The sequence below is a fragment of the Corvus moneduloides genome, chromosome 8 (genome assembly GCF_009650955.1).
Source record: "Corvus moneduloides isolate bCorMon1 chromosome 8, bCorMon1.pri, whole genome shotgun sequence".
Lineage (NCBI taxonomy): Eukaryota > Metazoa > Chordata > Aves > Passeriformes > Corvidae > Corvus > Corvus moneduloides.
The window spans coordinates 31,932,317-31,950,213 of record NC_045483.1 but is presented as its reverse complement, the minus strand read 5'-3'; the positions used below and the strand labels follow the sequence as shown (position 1 = coordinate 31,950,213).

At 44.5% G+C, this 17,897-nt stretch overlaps 1 protein-coding gene across 4 annotated transcripts in view; it reads left to right on the top strand.

The window, feature by feature from the left end:
* Positions 1-17,897, top strand: part of CTNNA3 (catenin alpha 3) — a 438,358-nt gene that overhangs the window by 401,168 nt on the left and 19,293 nt on the right. For all 4 annotated transcript variants that reach the window (XM_032115986.1, XM_032115987.1, XM_032115985.1 and 1 more), the window contains one exon: positions 13,969-14,074. In XM_032115986.1, the coding sequence (XP_031971877.1) occupies positions 13,969-14,074 (106 nt within the window). The remainder of the gene's footprint in view (positions 1-13,968; positions 14,075-17,897) is intronic.

Genomic DNA, 17,897 nt, shown 5'->3' with positions numbered 1-17,897 from the left:
GGCTGGTACTGAAATCTAGATACAGGATCTTTACTTGCAAGGTGGTCTCCATGGCACGAGTTGCTCCACAAGGTGTGTTACTCTCTTGCCACAAAACAGATGTGGTGGTTAATGATACAAACTGTGACATCTGAGAGCAAACTGAAAATAATTACCTTCCTTTGCAGTTTCTCCTGTCAGCTGATCTGTGGGATTGTGGTCACTTGGGTTAGGGGAAAAGCCAGATCAAAAGTGTAAGCTCCAGAATAGACAGCTTGATCGTAGAGCACATACAAATGCACAGTTACAGCTCTTTGGGTGTATCCAACAGCTGGCACTGTGACCCTGCATTATTCAACCAGAGGTCTCCTGCTGTGACTCTTGTTCATGGCAGTCGTTCTGTCTCTGGAGTTCATGAAAAAAAGCTCTCTGAACTCAGAGTTTGGGTTTTTCAATGTTTATTTTTCGATAATCAGTTTACTGTCCGCTTTGTTTGCTGTTGAAAAATTTAAAAATCTATTAGAAGTCAGTTCTTCACAGTATCTATGTTTTCTTTTGCTACCATCCATTTTTTTCCATGGGTAAGTAAAGTGCACTATTGTATTTTAATCTGGGTTTGTGATGATGTAATTAAGATTCTTTACAACTCCTTGCCCAGAGGGTAGTTGGCACCAAAGTTGAACTTTCAGAATTCCGATGTTTATTTATGCATCTGCCAGAATACCTAATGGTCTTCAAGTAGCTTGTGGTTTTAAGTGCATGGATCTATTTTGTATTAGTTTATTTTCCACACCCAGAAATGTTCATACCTGCTCGAGGCCTGGGGGAAAGTGCTTTCTGCTCATTCATATATGCCATTAAATAAGTGAGGTCAGATCCTACCATGGGCTCCATCCCTGCTTTGTTCTCACAGTGACAGTTTGATGTCTCATAGAATGTGCTGCTCTGCTCATTTTAATTGCACGTCTTGTCCCTTGTGGCCATTTGCACCCATGAACCAATGGATGGCCTTGGAACAGTGGCCTTAAGTGCAGGGGCGGCCGAGGACAGCGCCGTTGCCTCTCTGTAGCCGGGGGGATCTGCGAGTTTGGTTCCTGAGCAGCAGTGCAGAGATAGGCACAGGCTGCAGGGGCTGTTTGGGACCACGGGCCAGCTGAGGGACACAGGAATGTCCTGGGAGGTCTCACAGTCCACATGAGGATGCTGCTGGGAGGGCACTGGCACTGGAGAGCCCAGAGACTGGTTTAGAGAGGTGATTTCCCCCAAGAGCATGGCCCTGGGCCAGGCTCCTGCAACTCAGTTTTAATGCTCAGTTCATGAGTGTCTGTACTCTGATGAGAAATTTCAAAAGGTAAGGTCTGCCATTAATGTAACTTTTTTTAATGACACAATTAAATGAGGAATAAATACCGTAAAAAAATGATAGTACAGCGGTCATAAAGCCATGAACTCTACCTTTTGGGATTCACTTAGTTTAAGTTGCTCAACAGGCCTTGCTGAACAAGCCTTGCTGTGAGGCATGCTCTGTGAAAGGATAAGGAAGTACTCTGGGTGTAGATGTGGCTGGACTCTTTCAAAGAAAAGACATTTAATAATGATTTTCAGAACAATCTGTTTGCTTTCTCTCATTGGAGAACTGAAAAGATAAACTTCGAAAAGCAAAGAAAATGTTTCATTATTTAAAGGTTACATCATAGCAAGAGGATTTTAGAAGGCAATATTGACTTGCTTAAGAGGCATTGCTCTATTTTTGCCCTGTGCTGCTCACACTCCTATTTTGTTTCATTACTACCCCTCCCATGACGTTTTTCTCCTTCCAGGCTCTTAAGACTTGCTTTTTCTAGAGCATGTTATATAACTCCTGTTGAAAATTCAGCACATGGCCCACAGGAGTGGGAAACATATGGGCCTCTCTGCAGAGGGATTCCTTAGAGCTGACTGGGCTGTAGTTTACCTCTGTGCTTTGGGAGGGTGCAGATGTGCAGCTGCAGTTGGGCACATTTGAGACATCCTGCACACAGCCAAACACCTCCGTGCATGCCTGCTGTGCCAGCTTTCCCAGGAGACAGCCGGGAGTGCCCCTGCAGCCAGGCTGGCAGTGCCCAGGGATACCAGGGGCAGTCCTGGCCTGCTGGGCAAGGATGAGCCTTGACATGTCCTTTGCATTGTCCCCTCCCTGCCCAGCCCAGCTCAGAGTGCAGGGGAGCCATGCATTCAGAGCCTAATGTATGCCTCCAATTTTAATGTTCCTTGTTCAGAAGCCAATCGCTTCTGCTCACAGACAGAGTGCCGAAATTCCTGAAGCGCAGTCTGTGAGGCTCTTGGATGGTTTCCTGTATTAGGGAGGTTAAAATCTCCAGATGACTTCTGTTCATGACAAAAAAATGGGAGAAAGGGGATTGATGAGGCAAATAGCAGAGAATTTTCCTGCCATCACTGAAACAGCAACTGTGGGTATGTAACATAGTGATTAAAATGACAGGCAGCAAATTAAAGCCCATGACTGGTAAAGTCTGCTGACTGTAGTGACTGAAAATGAAAGTGTGCTTTGAAAAGCTGGACTTGGAAGCAGAAAGAGATGGAGAAACATCTGAGTGAAGGTGAGAGTAAAAAGAGATGAGAGACATACAGTTGATACCTGGCTGAGATGGCAGAACACTTGAGATGTTGTGGTGTTCCCTCACTTTGCACTAATGGTGTTTGTGTATGGCTGTGAGAAACAGATCACAAGGGAATCTGGGGAGATATTTCTGGTGGCACGGGAAAAAGTGTCTGGGGAGTAGCAAACTGGGGAAAACAGTTTCTACACCTGTAAATAGTTTCCTCTGGAACTAAACTTGAGTTTCATGGATGCCATCTGCCTACCAAAGGCATAATCAAATTTACCCGGGTGTGCTATCTTGTACAAACCACTGCTTTTATTATAATTAATCCCTTTGTAACAAACTAGTACCAAACACAGAAGTATTTCTATTTTTATATGCACTTACAGAGCTGGAGATCTAAGACATGCCATACTTTGACTTGTGCACACAGATGGACACCCTTGGATGTTTGGAATTCTCTTGCAATCTTTGATAAAATGCATCATCAAAGTCCAGTTTATACCCAGCTGAGAGCAGCTTCCTCTCATTCCACTGTTTTTATCACTACAGGCTTTTAACATTTTTTTTTGGTTTTTTTTTTAGTTCAGTGTAAAATCCGCTGACAAAATAGTTCAGCAGCAACGATGAGTTTTGTGAAGTGTTTTTCATCTTTAGATCACAATGAGAATTTAATCATGCTTTTTTAATATATAGGTAAAAGTATTATGTGGTGTTTTATTTGTTTATTTAATATATGTACCTCCTGCAGCTGGCCTCAATTGGATAGAAACTGCACATTTTCATTAACACATTTCATCAGGGTTGCAAGAGAATTGCAGATATCTTAGAGAAGATTTGGAGTTGGGGATTTAGAAGTGAAGGGAAAGGGTGGCTGTGTGTGTGCACAAGTGTCAGTGTGGGAAGATCCCACCATTCTTCGATTTTCATCTCTATAAAGAGCGTATGTAAACATCCAGACACTGCTGTGTTTGGTTGCTGCACACATAAATATTCAGTGCATCAGAGTCAGACCTGTACAAACATACCCCTTTAATGCTTTGCTTCCCACATTCTGTTGTTGCTGTGATGAGTTTTGTCAGAATTGTGATTTAACAACTTTTAGTCAGAATTTCAGCTGCTTTTCTGCCTCCCAGGCTGCAGGTACAGCTCCTCTCCTGACATACCTTCCTCTGTTCCCACCTGACTGCTGCTTTGTGTTCTCTCCCATATTATTTTAAGATGCAGTTCCAAATTGTGAAGTCTTTAATAGGTAACATTATTATTAGCAACTACTCAAGTAATATCAGTATTTTTCCCTCTGAATTATATCAGGATTTCTCAGTTCCACAACTGATACGATCAGGATGGTAGAGCAGTCCTCTGCTGTATGGGACTACATTCTGAAGCAGGAATTCCTTTCTGTTTTTATGCTCTTTAAAACTAGGGACCAGAAGTACCTCTAGTGACAGTTGTTTTGCAGTGCTCACCTCTGACCCTGCAGCTCAGTGCCTGGATTTCTCTAACAAAGTTTATTCAGCTGACAAAATAGAGTATGGGAGCTTAGAAATATGCCTGTTTTGTCCTTGCCATGTTTAAATAGCTGTATTGAGATTTCATTTATCCAAGCAGAGAGGAAGAAAACTCAGATTTCATTAGGAAAAGGTCCCTTCTGTGTTTATGTATCCTCAAATACATTGTCCAAGCACTGCTACAGATGAAGGACATTGTGTCTGTCATGGTGCAGTCCTGCTGTCTGTTACAGGTGAGAGATGGCCGGCTTTGGGAAAAGCATGGGGAGGTCAGGAGTAGACACTGTCATGGGAGGACCTGAGGGCTGTAGCAGATGGAGAGCCAGGGACCATGTCCTTGGAAGCAGCTGGGGTGGAGAGGCAGGGCTACAAATGGTACTGTAGGGTCTTCCAGGTGCTTTGTGAAATTACCACAGCACTCAGTTTTTCCTCAGAAACCACAAGTGATTGGGGTTTTAGTGAAATTCAGGGAATTTTGGACGTGGCTCTCAGAATTGAAATTGGTAGTCACTGAAGGTCTTTGAAAAATCTGCTTCTGTATTGTATGAAATGCTGAGAAAATTTTTGGTTGCTGTAGTTTGGTCTTGGGTTGCACAATACAGCAAGTAAGAGCAACAAAAACAAATGACTGGATGCCTCATAAAGCAAAGCTTTCTAAGTAAGAGCTTGGCCTCATTTTGTAGAGATGGTGAAAGCATGGGGGACTTGGGGAGAGAAGGATGACCCAGATAGAAAACTACCAATGTAAGATCAACAATGAGTATCTAAGTTGTATTGATGTAAAAAAATTGCTGTAAATAACAGTAATTTTCAATTCCCATTTCACTGCCACAGTGGTGTAAAGCCTTCAACTAATCCCATGGATTTTTGCACTGGCCTTCATTTTCAATGTTTCTTTGGCCAGAGTTGCATTATCATTCTGTCTTGGAGAAGGGGAACATATGGAAGTACAGCTCCCAGGAACTGGGTGGCCACTATGACAGGACAGATGCCTGTGGGACAGGATGTGCCACAGCTGACACTGGACGGGATGTCACTGGCGCTGCACCTTGTTCTGTGTGAGTGCCACAAGTTCCCTGTGCACAGCACCAGCGGCTGCCACTGAACAGGAGGAGCCATAGTGCCTATTCCACTGGAATAGCTGAAGCTTAAGAAGCAAACCCAAACCTAATCCGTTCTGTTGGCAGTCTTCTCTTTCCTAAATGAAATCTTACGTCTTTCTATGAATTCTCCTAGAGAGACCTCATTATTATATGTAGTGGTTTGGTCCAAAATACTCATTACTGTTTATTGTCTGTGAGATAAGAATTAGGAGAAACGCAAAGCAGGCACCAAACTTGAAAGAATATAAAGAAGTTTATTAACAGACCTAAAAGAAGGGAAAAAAATTATACCACACCTTTAGAACTCTCCTCCTCCCCCCACCTTCCTCCCTTCTCCCACTGGCAATGTAAAAAGACAACCCTTAAGATGTTCAGTCTGTTTACCACTTCCATAATAACCTTGTTCAGTCCATTTAGAAAGAGAAGTCTCTTCTTGCTCGTGCTATGAAAACATTATCACAACGAGACAGCCGCCCACTTCCAAATATTGTTCAGTCCATTTAGGAAGAGGAGTCTCTCTGCTCGCACTGAGTCCCTTCCCCCGACTTGCAGCTTTTCCCACAACTGCTTTCGAGGGTGCACTCTTGAAGTTTTTTTGGTGTACAATTTTAAGGTTGAGCCGTTCAGAAACAAAAGTTCTCTTCACCCATCTCTGGGAGCATTTCATCTCTAAGAACAGAGGCCCTCTGCCTTCCCTGGCAGCAAAGGGTCCTCCTCATCTTCATCTCTAGGACTATCTCTGGGAGCATCTCTAGGAACTGAGGTTTCTCCTTTTCCATTTGGAGCCAAAGTCCTCATCTGGTCCATCTCTCCCTGTCCAAACGTCTCATGAAATTACAGCTGCGTCAGCATCTGCCTATCTCAGCGCAGGTGCTTTTACTTACGAGCTGAACACTCCACCCCCCCCATATCTTCATGAAATTACAGCGGGATACTCTGACATATCCTAGCTTCACAACAGAATTTCAGCTTTAAGCATCTCCTCTTTCTCTTCCCTCACGTTTTCAGCTCTTCACAGCACTAAAAGGGTTAATCTCACCTTGGCCTTGCAGCTGGAATGTGGCTTATCGAAGTGGACACGGGGAAGAGCCGAGCCGCTCTGGCTGCCCACAGCAAGGCAGTGGGGGGGGGGGCACGGGTGGAACAGGGAGGCCATCGGCTCCAGGATGGCCGTGGCCTGGCCCGGGCCCACTGGCCCCCGCACGGGGCCCGCAGCCACCTGTCCCAGCACTGGAAACGAGAGAGAGAGAGAGCTGTGGGGGTTTGTCTGTTCTTAAGTGTGGATCACAGAGGCGGTCACAACTTGAAGTGGCTTAAAGAATTGTCCGTATTCAAACTGGCCGCTGATAGGTTTGATCAGGTCATGGGGGGAAGCTGTAAGAACCCCTTTGCAAGAACATCCCTTCTGGGACTATGCTAGCTAACCCATGACACTATAAAAAAGAGCAGATTGTTTATTTCTTCTCTGTATTCGCCACTTTCCCATTACCTTTTCTTCTGCAGCAAGTGCTGATTCCTGATGAATTTGTGATCCACTAAAACTCTCTGCCTCTCACTGTCCTGCTGTGTAGGGACTGACTCTCCATGTTTATCTCTGGGTTTGATTTTCCTACATGAGGGCGCATGTATTTTTTTTCATTGCATCTACTTTTTCTTCCTGTTTTTCTCAGGTAATTCTTAATTCCAGCTCTGGCCTCCTAGCCTATTTCCTTCTTCTTCCACATCAGTATCAAATGTAAGTTTATTAGGCATTCTCTGTATTCCCTTCATTCAAGTCATGAATAAAGAACTGAGCAGCTCGGACAGCAAGGCAGGTCCCAGAGAAACCAGGTTCCTTCTCTTTTGCTCTCCACTGTGACAGTGGCCCTTTGATAACCAGTCCATCTTGGAGTGTGCTCTTCCAAGTTTGGCATCACCTTAGCAATGACTTAATCTATTTTCCATGTATTGTATAGGCAGTTCATGAAAATGCAACAGGAGAAGGTTTCAGAACCCTGCCTGAAGATACATGGTATTTACAGCTTCTAATCTTTCCAGAAGCCATAAAAGCTTATTTTCTGTTAGTCTGACAATATTTATGCTTGAAAAATCATGTGGGCTGTTACTCATCTCTGTTATATTCTGCATGCTCCCTGTTTGATTGCAAATTGATAGGATTTATTTGCCCTCAGCAGACACCATTTGGAACTGACAAGCAAACAGGGCAGCTGCTCTGCTGGCATTGCTGCCAAGAGGTTCAGAAGGGCAGGGTCAGGGGCTGGCTTCTGCACAGTCAGAAAGGTACCAACCCAGTTCAAACCAGTATTACCCAGAACAGCGTGTGCAACACTCCTTTACAAAATACTCAGGTTGGGTTTGTGCGTATCACCCCACTCTTGCAGTACAAAGCCTGTGCTTTTGGACCTCCTCTCCCTTATTCCTCTTGGAGGAAGATGCAGACCTCATGTCTTAACAGTGCCGGAGGGCAGAAAGGAAAAGAAACTCCAGTATTAACCCCATTTTCACTTCCAGAAATACAGAACAGACAGATACATATATAAGCTGTGTTCACGCTGCCTGAAACTTCACTGTCCCATTCCTGGGTCCATAGAATCCAGATATTTTTCCGAGTCTTAAATTCCTTTACTTACAAAAGGTATTTCTACCTACAAAATGCTATTTATTACATTAAGTTTATGGTTTTTTATGTCATGCCTTTTAATGTTTTTTTTCAGACTGCCCTTTTCTCATCTGGCTACACTTTCATTTGTATTACCTTTATTTTGTTAAGAAATAGACCTGCTTCAGCCATTGCACCTGTAAATGTTGCGTGGGGGCTTGGCCTTCAGTTTTGCCACCATTAAGAGTTCTCTTCTCCTGATTTCTAAACCTGTAAACCCAGACAGGGACAGAAGATGTGTGAAACTAAAATCCTCCTTGCTCTTGTGTGTACAGCTATAACGAACTGGCAGAGGTCAGCTCTGGGATTCACCTGTACAATCTCCAATTACCTTTTCCCCACATGGATTTCCTGAGAAGCTCTGCTGCCTCCTGTTTGTGTAGGTGTAACTGATAGGGATGTGCAGCCTGGTGTAATAAAATGGATTTTTGTTTATAGCCATGATTCTAAAAAGCGTAATTTTTCATCCTTGAACACCAAGCCCTTCACAGATTTAATCTAAAACTATGTACATTCAGCTGGGAGGGGCAGGCAAAGTGATCTGCAGGAAAAAGATTCACTCAGTTAAGTTTAGAGCATTTGTAATGAGTGAGGTGTGAATCCTGCTTCCTTATCCCCGCTCCCAGGACTGCACACAATCACTGGGTTAATAAAAGAAAAAGCAAACTTCAGAAACAGCTCGTGGAATAGAGATCAGAATGTGTGACTGGAATCCAGATTTCCTACCATGCCAGTACTCAAGCGTTTTGCAGGGCAGCAGTGGGAGGCAGAAGAAAGGAGAAACACACAGTGTGTTTGGGGAAGAACTGCAGGAGGTACAAATGGTACCTCAGAATGTGGTGACAACTGAATTAACTAACTACAACAGTGTCTATAAAAGGTAATTATTATTTATAGGAGTATCTTTCTGTGAGTAAGGTAATGGCTGTGCCTTCTACAACTGCACAGCATTGTAAGTAATGCACTTTCCTCAGGACATGTTACTTCATGTGCCTTGAAGTAACACTTTTGTCTCTTGGATGGGAGCTGTGACCGTCTTCACCTCAGGAAACATCCTGGTCCACTCCTACCACCACGGAGCCCTCCCTTGCCAGCAGTTGGCCTCCTCCGGCCCTAACAGTGCTCCAGACTGGGGCTGCTCAGGTGGACACTGGCCTGGGTTTGGCTGGGATTGCCAGACCTGATCCTTTGCTGAGCTCAGGTTGGAGTAGCAGAGAGATGCACTGCTGGGTTTGGAGTTGTGCCTCCTCTGCAGTGCCCCTGGAAAACCTGCAGTTACAGTGGGAGCTGTCAGGACCTACAAACTAGGCATAATGGCATAGAATGGTCAGAGCCTGGAGCTCAGGACTGGAGAGTGGCTGTGGCCACTGGGGTTGTGTGTTGGAGCTGCTGGTGAAGCTTTCAGCTCCTGCCGTGGAGCACTGTGAAATGTGGCTGTGTGTTGGGAGTGTGAGGTGGGAGTTGTGCAGCCACTGCTCAGTGCAGCCCCTCTGGCTGTTTCTGCAGCCCCTCTGGCTGTTTCTGCAGCCCCTCTGGCTGTTTCTGCTGCACACCAGGTACAGAGCATCTGCTAAGGGGAGCACAGCATGTAGGGGGAAGCCACCGGCTTTGCTTGCAGACAGAAGACTTTCTCTTCCTGGAAAAGGTGATGGCAAAGACTTTCTGGACTTGAAGTAGAAGTTTCCATTACTGTAAGAATCATGAGTATCATTGCTTTTCAGAGTGAACTTCCAGTGTGAAACAGAAGGTAATGCCCCATGGCCATGTCTGCTAATTGCTGTGGTTAAGTTTAGGCAGACAGGGATGGAGTTGCTCTCGGTTTGTCCTGGCTTGGAGCAAGAATGATTAGATTTGAGAGGCTTCGGGCTCTCTTTCACAATTACCCCGAACCCTTGGTGTTGTACTAATTAACACAGTCCAACTTCTTTCCTCCTATGATTGACCTTTCAAGAAACATTGAGGTGAAGTTTTGGGTTTTTTTCTCCTGTACCTTTGTGGAGATACTCCAAACTGCTTTCTTTGTACATAATCCATTTTCTGCCTTGTTACACTTACCTGGATGTCTCTCTCTATATTATTTATGGCCTATTTCCAGTTTTGTTGTTGGATAGAGCAGGTGATTTGAGCTCTAGTAACAATCCATCATTACCTTTGGGAGATATAATTGCTTGTAAATACAGTACTTTGTCTCTCCTTTGTTTTTCATAGCCTTCAATGTGTTCTCAGCTTGCTCAGCCTGTAAGGCTTTATGCTTGGAAACAGTGAGGTATGAGGAAAACAGATGTATTAGATCTTCCATGGAATGAATCCACAGTCTACTGTTGTAGGTTATGAACTCTGTGAAGTCACTGGGGAAGAACTTCAGTAACTGACTGTGTGAGCTGAAGTTTGGCCTTAAATGTTAGAGACTGGAAGCAGGGAAAAAATAGTAAGATTAAAGCTGACTTGAAAAAAACGTTTTTAAAAAATTCCATGGTTTCCATAGCAGAGAAATTAGAATTTCTTTAGGGGAGAAGGTGGAAAACTCCACAATGAAGAAATTTTGTGATGTTATTGACCAGCAGATGGTACTTGGCAGAAAAGTTTTTTTATATTTGTTTCTTTAACAGCTGTAGGTGCATGAGCTATTGCATGCAGGTCTGCACTATCCACCATAATTTGGGATGCTTCAGCATGTGGTGGAGGAGGATCAGGGACTCAGTCTGTAGGAAGAAAGGGATGCTATTACAATGATACAAAGAGAGATACAAAGAGAGATACAAAGTGAAATATCTGGAAAAGCGTTCCAGAGAGTGAGATGGATAGCTCAGGGAAACAGCCTTCAAGCAAAGTGTTTTCTCATACTTGAAACTTGCCAGAAAAAAATGCAAGTGCATATAAAACTGGTAGGGAGCTGCACAGTGGCTGGGGAAAACAACCTAGATGATTTAATAGACTTCTTGTGTCTCTAACATCTGGATTCAGGGAGTTAATCTGAGTTAGTGGCATTCTGAATCTGCTGATTTGGTGCTAAATCAGGAAAAGTGGGAATTCACGAAGTGCACAGCTGCACTGCTAGCATTAGAAGGCAACGTGCATTGAAACTGGTAGTAATTCACCAAAACCCATGAAACTTCATTGTTAGATTTCCAACAATAAAATCATTGGACTGAAGAGCCCTCAGCAGAGGATGGAAATGATCCCACCCTCAGAACAGATGCCTGTCTGGTCTTGTCCACTGGCAGTGGTGGCACAGCCACATGGCTGCTCTGCACCTCCCTGAGACTGCTCTTCCAGAAGGCGGGCTTGGAACCACCTCCCCAGCAACCACATCATCTCCGTGTGTCCCACAGCCTCTCCTGCTCACAATTCCTCCTTTGTCCCACTCCAAACCTCCAGACTGTTGTGCGAGTAAACCCTTCTGTCTCTCCGTATGTTTGACATGTAATCATCCTTTTTGCACAGCCTTCCGTTGTGTCTAAGCTTTCTTCATGGAAACCCCCACAGACCCTGCAACTGCAGTCTTACCAAAACAGGGAAAGTGGCAGCAAAGCTTTGTTTAGGATATTACCTGTGTGTGAACCTCGGTGTGGTATCTGCTGTTTTCTCAGCAGCTCTGCCTCAGGGACTCCTGTTCACACTGACCCACTGGCTTTGTACAGAAATACTATAGAGACGCTCTCTTCCTAAGCAGTAGATTACTTACATCCAAATTTACTGTTTGCAGTTGAACTAGCATCCTGTTTCAGTTTTTTTGGTTTTTCTCTCTGTTTCTTCCCTTTGGCTGGTGATTCAGCATATCTGGTGTACTTTCCCAAGTATTCTTTCCAAAGTACTCAGAATTTCCCAACATCATAAACTGGGACTAGTGGCTCATGATGCCATACCCCAAGGCAGCTAAGCCTGTGCTTTGTCAGAGGCTTTGGATTTTACATGAAGGTAAAAAAAGCAGCACAGGTAGTTCTTGGTTGTGTTTGTACCTACACCATGATGTGCTGGGGTTTCAGCACTTTTTAATACAAAGCCGCAGCATTCCTAACTATTTAACATTTACTTCAAGACTGAGCTGTGGCTGGCTGCTCAGAAGCATCACACTCCATGTTTCTTAGGGACTGTAGTGGAGAACTTGAACCATTGGTGCAGTAGATGCCAAGCGGAGCAGAAGTCTCCAGAACAGTCATTGCTGAGTGTCCCTCTAGCGGTTCTCATGGTGGCTGTGTTTGTGGTGAAAAGTAATACTTCATTTTCATCTTTCTGAAGTAATTTTTTTGGGGTGGAATTGCTTCATTCTCATTAGATCTCTGATGGTACAAGAAAATGGCTAGTTTAATTAACTAACTTACCCTCAAAATACTAAGCTAGCTTCAAATGTCAGCAAAGCTGCTGATGATACAAGAGTTACCTTAGCAGAAATGGCTTGAACTGTTGCTGCCATCTCTCCTTTCCTGGCCATTTTAATGCTGGGTTGTGTTCCCCTTTGGTATTGCTTGGCTGGTGCCTGGGTTGGACCTTCCCAGGAAGGTGCTGGGCTGCTGGCAGTTTGTGGAGCCCCTAAAGGATGTGCTGTGGATGCCTGACAAGCCTCTGGCCTTTGAGCTGCTGCAGTGCAAATAGCAATGAACCAGTGGCCTGGAATGGTGGGAAGAGTCAGTATGCACTCGTAAGAATTGGGTTGTACAACTAAGGATTCAAAGGGGAAAGACCAGGAAAGGCAAATGAAGGGTATGAGTGAGGGTTCGAGTACTGATTCCTAGCTACAGGGGATTGCGTTTGCAAGTTCATTCCCCACATACACTGTTACTTTTATACACTGATCAATCTGCCAAGGAGGTTTGACATAACAAAAAGGTGCCTTTCTGTAGAAAAATCATGTGTAAAATATCTGATTCTAGGTTGTTCCAAATGTGGGCTTCCAGACTTGAGAACTAGGAACTGTAATTATTAAAGTATGCTTTCCCCCAAGGAGTTCTTTGCTAAGCAGTGTGATTAATCAAGAAGAGATTAAACATTATCTGCCATGTTGTGTTGTCATCACTATAATTTCCTGACTGCACTGTTTGTACAGGTCCATACTATAATATTTTTAGGCTAAATGAGTTTTTTACTGGAATGTTCTTCATACATGAAACCATACTGACTTTGAGGAAAAGGGTCTTCTCATTTGAAAAATGAGTCACATTAATTTTTTTCATGTTGTCTACTTCCTTTGTCTAGTGCAGAACTTGGAAATTGATTTGGGGCCTTCAGGAATTAAATGCATAATAAAACTAAAAGTATTCGTGTCAAAGAAGTTGGAAGGCAAAGCTGAGTTCAGGAGCATTGCTCACTTTATACATACATGAAATACAATTAAATGTCAATTTTAGTTTTGCTGAAGTGTTTCAGCACTAAGGCGGCTGAGGCTCAAGCAAATGTGAAAAAAATGGCTGTCATATTTCCTGCCTTAAATATTCACATTTTACTTCTTAGTTCCTAGAAACGTTCTCCTGTAATTACAGCAGCTTTTTGGGCTTGGGAGGGGAGCATACAGAGTAAGAGGCTGACTTTTTGGCAGACTGTTCACAGGAACTTGACTGTTTTCCTAGATTGAAATTCTGAAATTGTTTGGGAAGTATTTTTCAGATATGGCATATCTGTGTTCTGAGTGGCGTGTGCAAGTTGATTTGCAGCCCTGTTCATACATCTCATACAATGATGTTCATACATCACTGGTGCTTGGGTACACCAACTGAATTTTAAAAAACCCCAACCAAACCAACCCCACTATTTTTCTGAGCAGCTATCCATAATGACACCACACTGAGCTGAACTTCCTTTGAACATATTACTAGAAAATTCATGGAAGGGAAAGGAACTTCATGTAACCCTGGGAAAAGCAAACTGCTTGAGAAACTTCTTAAAATCAGGATTTGGCATGGGTTGTGCTTTCAGTATGGAGAAACTGTGGGACATCTTTCTGGTACTTCTGCATCATCCCGTTGATGCCAAACAATACAAATTTGTGGGACATGCAAAATGGTTGGGGGGGGGGTGGATTTAATTTCTGTCACCTGAGTATGGATTTGTTTAATTGAGTTGTTCGGCACCTAGTTTGCATGGCTGTGATTCATTCTCAGTTTGTGTTTCCTCTGCAGGGGGAGAGGCCCACTGAAGCACACGTCCGATGTCATCAACGCAGCCAAGATGATCTCGGAGTCGGGCTCGCGCATGGACGTCCTGGCACGGCTCATCGCTGACCAGGCGAGTTACTGATGGAGCACTGTGGGAACTCTGTCCCTGTCAGCCACACACACCTGACACCTCCCAAGGTCACTTACAGGAGTGCCTGTGGCACTTCTAGAGCTGCCTGTCGTCCTGTTCCCCTCTTCTGAGGCACCACATATACAGATCTTGTCTGAGTCTCTGTGAGGATTCTCTTCTCCATTTGTATCAGTGGTCTGTGTACACACTGAAATGGATGTGTACATATATCACACATGTCTAGGTACATGCATTGATCTACACATGCATTTGTACATGTCTCTGAATATTTGTGAGCTCCCTTAAGCTGTGAATGCAGCATTTTAGACATACAGTATATATGAACAAGTATATGCATGCATATTTAAAATACATATATTCGTAGCTGCTTTTATATATACATATATATATATATACATATATATATATATATATATATATATAAAGGTATATGTTAGTATATAAATAGTTGTATAAAAAGCTGTTGTCCTGGTTTAACCCCAGATGGCAACTGAGTACGATGCAGCTGTGTCGTGGTTTGGTCCAAAATACTCATTACTGTTTACCTTCTGTGAGATAAGAATTAGGAGAAATGCAAAGCAGGCACCAAACTTGGAAGAATATAAAAAAGTTTATTAACAGACCTAAAAGAAGAAAAAAATTCATACCACACCTTCATAACTCTTCTCCTCCCCCCACCTTTCTCCCTTCTCCCACTGACAATGTAAAAAGACAACCCTTGAGATGTTCAGTCTGTTTACCACTGCCATAATAACCTTGTTCAGTCCATTTAGGAAGAGAAGTCTCTTCTTGCTCATGCTATGAAAACATTATCACAACGAGACAGCTCTCATGTGAGTCCCTTCCCCCAACTTGCAGCTTTTCCCACAACTGCTTTCAAGAGTCCACTCTTGAATTACTGGGGTAAAATTTTAAGGTTGAGCCATTCAGAAACAAAAGTTCTCTTCACCCATCTCTGGGAGCATTTCATCTCTAAGAACAGAGGCCCTTCTCCTTCCCTGGGAGCAAAGGGTCCTCCTCATCTTCATCTCTAGGACTATCTCTGGGAGGACCTCTAGGAACTGAGGTTTTCTCCTTATCCATTTGGAGCCAAAGTCCTCATCTGATCCATCTCTCCCTGTTCAAACTTCTCATCAAATTACAGCTGCTTCAGCATCTGCCTATCTCAGCACAGGTGCTTTTGATCACAAGTTGAATGCTCCACCCCCCATGCCTTCATGAAATTACAACGGGATACTCTGATATATCATAGCTTCACAACAGAATTTCAGCTTTAAGCATCTCCTCTTTCTTCTCCCTCAGGTTTCCAGCTCTTTACAGCACTAAAAGGGTTAATCTCACCTCGGCCTTGCAGCTGGAATGTCGATTACTGCTGTTGGTCACACGATCTTTGCTGGACAGCAGGGCAGCTTCAGCTGAATCTTGGCTGCACTGGAGAGGGGGGGCCGGGCCGCTCCGGCTGCCCACAGCAGGACTGTGGGGGGGTTCCACGGATGGAACAGGCCCATTGGCTCCAGGATGGCCGTGGCCCGGCCCGGCCTGGCCCGAGCAGGGCCTGGGCTGGGCCCACTGGCCCCCGCACGGGGCCCGCAGCCACCTGTGCCAGCGCCGGAAACGAGAGAGAGAGAGAGCTGTGGGGGGGTTTGTCTATTCTTAAGTGTGGATCACAGAGGCGGTCACAACTTGAAGTGGCTTAGAGAATTGTCCATATTCAAACTGGCCGCTGGTAGGTTCGGTCAGGTCATGGGGGGAAGCTGTAAGAACCCCTTTGCAAGAACATCACTTCCGGGACTATGCTTTGCTAACCCATGACAAGCTGCTTGGTCACCTACTCCTGGAACAAGGAGGAAACTCACGGATTGAGATAAAATGCTTAATAATTTAAACAAAATATAATAGTAATAGTAGTAGTAATATTGATGCTGAAAGAGAGGGAGAGAGAGGACTGAAACCGGGAGAAAGAAGTGGTGCCCAGCACAATTCCCCAGCACATGCTGACCAATGCCCAGCCTGTCCCTGAACAGCGATTGGCCCCTTCCAGGTAAGTCGCCCTCAGTGTCCATACTGGGCTTGACACTCCATGGAATTGGAATGGAATAGCTTTCAGCCAGTTTGGGTCACCTGTCCTGGCCATGCTCCCCCCTAGCTTTTTGTGCACTGCTCATTGGCAGAGCGTGGGACACTGAAAAAGGTCCTTCACTTGTGCTACCAACTTCCTTCCCATACTTAATCCAGCACCGCACGGGGCCAGCCACTGAGGGGAACATGAACTCCATGCCAGGCAAAGCCAGGCCAGCTGTGGAGGCAGCAGTTTAGAGGTGCAGGCTCGTCCTCTCCTGACTGACTTTGGTAAATAACCTGGCAGCAACCAGAGCTGTTCCAGGTGAGCTGTGGGAACACAAGATGATGGCACGGGCACAGAAGCTCTGCTGCTCTGAGCAGGTGCTTGGTCTCAGCACCAGCTAAGGAAGAGCACTGACTTGTCTGGCTGCAGAATGATTTGTTTTCCACCCTCTGCAGAGTTACTGATTCCATGCTTTTGCTGTACCTTCCTTCTCTGCCCCCCCCCAGCTGTTTTGGCCTCTGCAAATCTGCAGTTTCAAGGTGATTTTTGGTTTTGCCTTTGTAAGAGTTATTTATCACCATGAAATGCAGTGTTAGAGCTGGAAGGTGTGCTTTATTTCTGTTGGATTTTTAAATCAGCAGATGGCCCAACCTCTCCCCAGACCAGCCCAGCAGGACCAAGGTAACTCAGCAGCCTGGCTAAGGGAGCTGCAGTGGCACCTGAGCACACCTGCAGCCTTCTCAGCAGGCTGGCTGGGTTGGGTTTGGGCCCTACAAGACCAATAGAGGAATGCAGGAAATGGCTGTGTGCAAGTGTCACATCTGAAGCATTTCTTTCTTGTGTGGCTGCCTTTCAGGTCCAGGGCAGCACAGCAGTCAACAATTTCCACACCCTCATGTGCTCTCTCTCTTCCCTTCACTCTTTATTTTCATATTCAGTGCTTGCTTTTCTATTGTCTAGGAAGCAACACCAGTCGGTTAGTGGTTGTCATTAGTCTCCTTGAATTCCAGATAACAAGACAAACAATTTCTACTTTGCATCTATACAGTTGTGATTAGATTTGTGGAAAAATACGTAAAATGTCTGGACTCCCCATTCCTGATCTTGACATGTATTTTTCCAGCACTGGACCAACAGCTCCTTTCAAGATTTTATCTGTTACAGATTAAAATTCAACCCTGTCACTTACACACTGCAGGAAACTATGTGATAGCAAAGCCAAAGATGAGTAAGGGTCATAAATTCCTGCTGGTTTTAGGACAGGGAATCTACTCTAACTGAAACATTTCTTTTAGGAAAGAAAGATTTCAACTGTATTATTACAGTGACTCCAGACTAGAAACATGAACAAATCAGCATGAGGACAAAGTGTGAACCGCTGGTGGTGGTTAACTCGTGTGTCCCCACAGAGCTGCTGGGAAATGTGACATCATTCAGGTTATTGTAACCTTTTTCTGAATTCACTCCAACCCCCTCCGCTTGCCCTGGCTCAGAGCTGCACACCACTGACACCTGGGAGCCACCTGACCCCTGGGATTTGTTCTGTGCATCTGAAGGGCAGTCCTTACTTACAGGTGTAGCTTGGATTTTAGATGCGATTTTACATTACATGCACTAAAACCAAATGAGCAGATGCAATTGAAAAACCCAAACACAAATCAAATCAAAAGATGATCCAAAGCAGCCCTTTTAGTTGTGGTGAACACAACTGCAATTAGTGCTAGATCGGTGTCAAAC